This window comes from Neopelma chrysocephalum, unplaced genomic scaffold, assembly GCF_003984885.1.
Source record: "Neopelma chrysocephalum unplaced genomic scaffold, ASM398488v2 Primary Assembly neopelma1_73, whole genome shotgun sequence".
Classification (NCBI taxonomy): Eukaryota; Metazoa; Chordata; class Aves; order Passeriformes; family Pipridae; genus Neopelma; species Neopelma chrysocephalum.
The window spans coordinates 1,544,046-1,550,770 of NW_020897733.1; the positions used below are offsets into that span (position 1 = coordinate 1,544,046).

The 6,725-nt window shown below is 46.2% G+C and overlaps 1 protein-coding gene across 1 annotated transcript in view; it reads left to right on the forward strand.

Annotated features, from left to right (window-relative positions):
• The window catches only part of LOC113969419 (ras-related protein Rab-39B), a 13,033-nt gene extending 6,588 nt beyond the window's left edge, over window positions 1-6,445 (forward strand). The window contains exon 2 of the mRNA XM_027687095.1: window positions 2,858-6,445. Coding sequence (XP_027542896.1) covers window positions 2,858-3,284 — 427 coding nt within the window. The 3' untranslated portion in view covers window positions 3,285-6,445. The remainder of the gene's footprint in view (window positions 1-2,857) is intronic.
• Window positions 6,446-6,725: the final 280 nt, after the last annotated feature.

Here is a 6,725-nt window from a genome sequence, read left to right on the forward strand (position 1 = left end):
GGGTTGTCAGCATGATGAGCAGGCGACCTTCAGTGCAAGGGCAGCTGCACTGCTGCGATGGGCAGCAGCGAGCACAGGCAGGAAGAGTGCAAGGGGCAGGAACGGTCAATGCCATAAAAAACCCCATTGTGCAACTTTGAAATGCCCTTGCCAAAGTGCAGGCTGAGATTCCCGGTGTGAAAAGCTGGAGGGAAATGAGCAAACACAGGTGCCTTTATGGTGCACTCTGAAATATGAAAAAAATCAGGCAAAAAGTCTGGTTTGTGTTTATCCCTCTCATGTCACTATTAGCCCTGTGGCAAATTCTGTCCCATGAGCACTACAGCTCTTGGGCTCCTCCTGTAAGGTATGTTTCTTGGCCAAAGACAAGATTTAGCTATTACTGAAATAAGCCAAAGCCCTTTGAACTTGTGGTCATAGGCAAGAAGCACCATGGAGCAAGTGCTCTCCAGAACCCTTAAGCTTTTTTTGTCATAGCACAGGGAATTTCTTAAGAAGGAAATCTGTAAGAATGAGCTCCACTTTTTCAGAGTTCTCAGATTTGAGCATTTCCAGTCCACTTTGCGTAGTTTAACATCTGCCCCATGAGGACGAAACCACTGTAGTTATTTTGAAGACACCTTGGCATTCTCTGAGAGGCAGCTGTGCTACATTTCTGCTCTTCCTGACCCCCTGTTGTGAGCTCTTTCACTCTCCATAAATTAGATGCAATTTCCATGCAGTCAAGGCTTGAGTTACAGTTTAGCATGTGCCAGTCTATTTTGCCAGACCAGCCCCAAAACATGCTGCCTGGGGCAGCACTGAGGCTTCTTTGGAGCTGTAGGAGAGCAGGGTACAACTCTTCATGGATTTAGCAGGGTTTGCCCATCTCTTGTTGCTCAGATACTGTGATTTCCGTGTCTGAAACATGATGTTGTGTAATGCTAGCAAAACCAAAAGCATGTGCAGCTCTCGCTCCCTGGAACTGTGTCCCACCACCTACAGAAGAGCTGTTTCCTTCCAGCCAGCAGCTCTCCCTTGGCTAGAGAGGGAAATACTCCAACAAACAGACCCGGATACGAGTCCCCACCGTGGGTGCAGAAGAGGGGAGAGTTCCCAGGCGGAGACAGTGCCTTTATGTTAAAACTTGACCAAAATAGGTGCAAATTCCTGTACTGCTCTGCACCAGCATGTGAGCATGGCAGGAGGAGGGAAGATAGAAGTCTTGGAAAGGAATTGGGAAGGGATGTGCAGCAAGCAGGCAATATCCTTTGCTGCCTGCAGATTGGTAAGGAAAACTGTGGGAAATGTTTTAAGAAAAGGCACTGAGACCTTCACCTAGTTTTACCTCAAAGCAGCGTTCAGCTTAGATCCCGTCACATCTTTCAGAAGTACCTGAGGCATGGTTGATGGAGGCAGAGGAGCCAGGGCTGATGGCATGGAACACAAGGGAGAAGCAGAAATGCCTGTGACAGTGTGGGGGTGAACTCAAAGCGCCAATATCTGTTTGCAGCTGGCTAGATAGCAAAAGGCAGATCTAATTCCCTCAGTGCCAAATGTGCAGAGTGACTCTGTCGTCCCTCAGCCAGACAATTGGAGAGGACAAATTATCCAAATGCAGCCAACCATGGTTTTTCCCCTGCTTCTGGCTTACTTCAGTTTTGCCTGTGAATTTTCACCCATTACTGCATGTCTGTTGATAAAACAATTCTTGAAAACTCCAGTTCATCCTTTCTTGGGGCGACTTTGGCAGATACACACACTACAGGACCAAATAACTGGTAACAACACTCTTGCATGGCCAAAAAAAGGACTTGTCACAAGGTAAAAATGCAGCAGTGCTTATATTTTTCCAGCAAGGAAAACTCAGGCCTGAATGTGAATTCCTCCAGGGACTGAAATCAATCACTGCTTCTGGATTTAGATCAAATCCATGACTTTGCAGAAACACCACCATTTTTCAGCTTCTTGGTTTTCCCACGTGCAGTAGTTGTTGAACTGTAGCTCTGCTCAGGCTCGTGGGCTCAGCTTCGTTCCCTCACCCGTGATTCCCTGTGCTTGCTGATTCCCTACTCCTGGCTGTGTTGGGCTGGCCCTGCTGGGAGGAGCTGTGGGAGATGGGCTCCATTTCTCAGCCCGCAGTTCCAGGATCTTTCTGGTGACTGTTTAATGTTGTCAGTATTTGCCAGGAACACGACCAACGGTGGTGCAGATTTCCCTCGGAAGCTGTTGTATCATTTTGCTGTTTCTTGAGGGGTCAGACCAGCTGCTCCTGTCAGTGCCAGTAACAGTAACAGTGTCCTGTCACTGCACTGTAGCTTTGACCAGTGGTGCAGTGTGAGAAAGTGTAGGGATGGGTGGATGTCCCTATGCCAAGGCCCTGGGTGTATGGAGGGGAGCTGCAACCCCATGGTCTGCCTTCCAAATCTCTGACCTCTTGCTTTTATGTATCTCTCAGACAGTGGGTGTTTGGTTTCAGTTGAATCCTTTAATTTGTCACAATGCTTCTAAACCAATGGGTTAGATGAGGTATTCAGAGAACTTACATGGCAGAGGACGGGACTCTTCAGCCCAACAGCCAAGGCCATACAGAGACCTGTGAGAGAAACTAGACCAAAAGTGGTGGGGATTTTAAACTGAGCTGTAATAAATCAGTGGGGCACCTACCCAAGGGTGAAACCTTAGAGCCGAGATAAATTGTCTCTTTGAATGACAAGCTCTACAGAGCACAAGCTAAAAGTGCTAAGGCATTGCCTGAATGGCCTTCTCTGCCCTGTGTTCTGCAGGGTAGGCAGGGTGATGGTAATGCTGCTTTCTTGAAGGACAGATGTTCAGATGGCGGTAACTTAACGCTTTGTTGTGGCTCCTTCCTTTGCAGGTCCATCACCAGAGCCTACTACAGGAACTCGGTGGGAGGACTCCTCCTCTTTGACATTACAAACCGCAGGTCCTTCCAGAACGTCCACGAGTGGCTGGAGGAGACCAAGGTGCACGTCCAGCCCTACCAGATTGTCTTTGTTTTGGTGGGTCACAAGTGTGACCTTGACACACAGCGGCAAGTGACCCGGCACGAGGCGGAGAAACTGGCTGCTGCTTATGGTATGAAGTACATTGAGACCTCGGCTCGGGATGCCATTAACGTGGAGAAGGCCTTCACTGACCTGACTCGGGATATATACGAGCTGGTTAAAAGGGGGGACATTTCAATCCAGGAGGGATGGGAAGGGGTAAAGAGCGGGTTTGTCCCAAACGTAGTGCACTCTTCAGAAGAAGTGGTGAAGTCAGATAGGCGGTGCTTGTGCTGAGCTCCTCTAGTGAGGCGAGTGGTGATGAACTCTACTAACCAAACGTACTTTACTAAGCGAACTCGGTGTGACAGAGGGGAGAGCAACACTCCCGTTGGGAACAGCCTCCCACATTGTTTTGGACACCAGAACAGAGCCCGGAAAGAAATGTTCTGTTCCAAATAACCTTTCAGAACTGGGGGCTATAAACCTGAAGCAGAGTGAGTGAGGGTGCATGTAGATGTTGTAAGGAGACAGGAAGCAGAAATGAGGGGCTGCACAAGACAGGAGAGAGTATACAGAGAGCTGAATGGGCTGGCACATGGCAGGGACTGTACATGTCCTCTTTTAAGTAAATCCACGGATCCCTGTTGGGTGTTGAAGCCACAGGATGGATACTTTAGTAGTATGACAAATAGGCAGAAGGAGAGAAGATAAGAGGACATCTTTGTTTGTGTCAGCTGTTTATTACCACCAGGAAGGTGTAAAGGCAGATACCATTTCCTCATAAGGTCAGTTCCACAGGCAGTTTACTGACATGGTATGCACACATCTGAGTTTCCTTTCTTATGTTCTTGAACCTAGTTCGATAGCAAAGAATATTCTGTGGGATTTAAAAGAGGAAAACAGTAGTTATGTGATTGGTTATTAAAATTTAAATTATCCCCCTCCTCAATAGTGCTTTTCTTGCTGTGCTGAACCAGGAATCTAAGTGGCAACTCCTGCTGCTGTAGTGATTATTCAGTGCATTTTTTTACGCATTTACTGCCTAGGTGAGTACCTTGAAAGTACCCCAGGTTCAGGGCTTTCCAGTAGAATTAAGTGATCAAGAGCGTAAAGAGAGAACCATGTCCTCAGGTCTTGTATCTTAAGGCCAGGGCGCTGCAGCCTGGGGTGGGACACACCAATGTTTCTGTCTCACTAACAGCTCTGTACTGACCAGGTCACAGGGAGGAGTGGAAAGGAGGGAGGAAAGAAACAAACCCAACAAAATAAAAAACTTGAAAGCTTAACTCAGGTGCATCAGACATTCTAAAAGGTGAGATTTGCTTTTAAAGAAGTTAAATAGCATGGAAAGCAACAGCTTCCATCTGCACTTTCTGCTGTTGAGGTGTCACTTTCTTTCTTGGCCTCTGTGGAAGAGAACTGGCACTGGGAAGGTGAAGCACACAGCAGGAGTGTCTGAGCAGGTGGAAAAGAAAGCCACAAACATGCTCAAGAGTAAAATTTGTTTTCCTCCATGTTTTAGTTTGACAAAAGAGGATCCATCTCAGGTTGGCCATCATGGGATGGCAGCCGTGTTACAAAAGCTGGATGAAGGCGGATGTTTTCTGGGAATGCCATTCACCACTTAGAAGCTTTGCTTCTGCCAAGTTTTAACTCAAGCTTTTGAAGTGCAGCAGGGTGACTGTGCTCCTGTAGCAAACTAGGGAAGTTCAGCCTTTTGAGCAAACAAACAAAACTATAGTGACTTTTTTACTCGCGTTTGCAAGCTTTATACACCAAACTGCAGTGGCCAAGAGGAGGGGATTAGGTAAGAACCACAGGAAGTATCTAGTGTTTGATTTTAGGCCTCTGAGTAGAGAAGAATAAAATACTTTTTCCAGCTTTTTAATTTACCCCATCTATAGATGTGTGGGTCTTGATTGCTGTTGACTTCAGACTGTTTCTGCCTTTGAACCTGTTCTCACAGTTTGCAGCAGCACATGGGTGGGTCTGCATTGAGAAAAAAACCTGTGGTTTCTGTATTGAAGCTGAAAAAACCCAAACCCAACCCAACCACCTAAACCCTGAACACTTTTATTTTCAGTGTTCTAGGAACAATTTCAGTTCCTGGGCTCTGCAGGGGAGCAGCAACACTGCACCTTCTGGGAGGGCATAGGGAGCAAATGCAAGGAGGGGAGGGGGCAGCAATGGCCTGGTGCTTTTCAGTGAGCTTGTCACTGCTTGTATAGGCTGTGAAAGTATCAAACACCTCGTTTGATACCCGCTGAATGCCGGGCACAGTCACTTGTGGTTGAGTTGAGTTCCTTGAAGATTAAAAAAAAAATTAAAAAAAATAATAATAACAAAAAAAATCCCATTACAAAATCTGTTTGTGGGTGAGCAGAGCTGGAGAGGATGGATGCAGGGAGCGCTGCAGGAGCTTGGCTGATGCCTGGGCAGAGTGTGGGGTTTGGTCAGACCAGGTCAGTCAGTTGCATTTTCACAAAGGAAAGGACAGACACCTACCAAAGGGTCATTTTCTTCATGGAAAACCCACCAAGCAGCCACTTTGGTTTTTCAGGAGCCAGCTGGTTATGAGGTGTGTTATGGGGATGCAGTGGCCCCAGGGGCAGAGCTGGTGTGTGACATGAGGGGCAGTAAAGGAGCTGGGTTAGTCAGGAGTTGGATCAAATGACATTTTAGCAATAGTAAAATTCTATAATTCCCTGTGCGAGAACCTGGCCAGAGGGGAAAGATCACTTTTCACGAGACAGCCAATATTTTATTTAATGGGTTTTGGACGTTCCCCTTTACTGCTCCCAGGGAGAAATTCCAGAAAGCCTAAGCCAGTAAGTACATTCAGGCCTTCAGAGTAAATCTTCAATTTAAAAACAGAAGTGTCGCAATTCTAAAGAGGAACAGTACAGAAGAAAATGTACACAACTGCTTAGAGGTAATAAATTGTTATATTAAATGATAGAGAAATCATTATCTACATCTTTTTCTAATTCCTTGCATTTTCTAGACAGCTTATTAAAATATAGGAAATGTAGATTCATCTGTACAAAATTTGGAATGTTTTTTCTAAGATGAAGAACTTATAGGATATGCTAAGAATTCTTTTCTAACAACTGGTTTTAATGCTTTGACTTAGAGGGACTTTGAGATATCAGAAGGTGATACCTTTCACAGGATAAAGGTCAGGAGCTCTTATACTCTAGGACAAAATGAGAAAAAAAAAAAAGCTAACTTTCTGTGGTCTCTGCCACATGTTAAAAACAATCTGCATGTTAGACTGAACTTGCTCAGAACCTCCAGAATAAAAGCGTACTATCCACTGTCCTCGCTTTGTTATGCACTGTAACGAAATGTGAAAATAACGCTGTATTTAGCTGTCTGTCTGTGACTGAAAACATGCTTGTATTTAGCAAAATGGTTACTACGTGATAATGTGAAATTCAAAACTTGTAAAGAAACTTTGGTGGTTCTTTTTTTTTCCTTTCCCCCCCTCCCCACCATTCTCTCTGAGTGAGCTGCTGCTCCCTGTCCTGCTCTGTGCCTCCAACCCAGGCAGTGCCTCACAGCTGCTGTTCACTGTTCTCTGCAGGCCCCTGCTTCACTCTGCAGAACCAGCCCTCTGCCTCGCTGAGAAAAGACAGCCCAACTATTCTGAAACAATCCCCAGACACCCCCTGCTCCCTGCAGCTGCAGCCGAACCAGCCTTGACCCCTCCCGGAGGCCTGGTCAGCAGCAGGC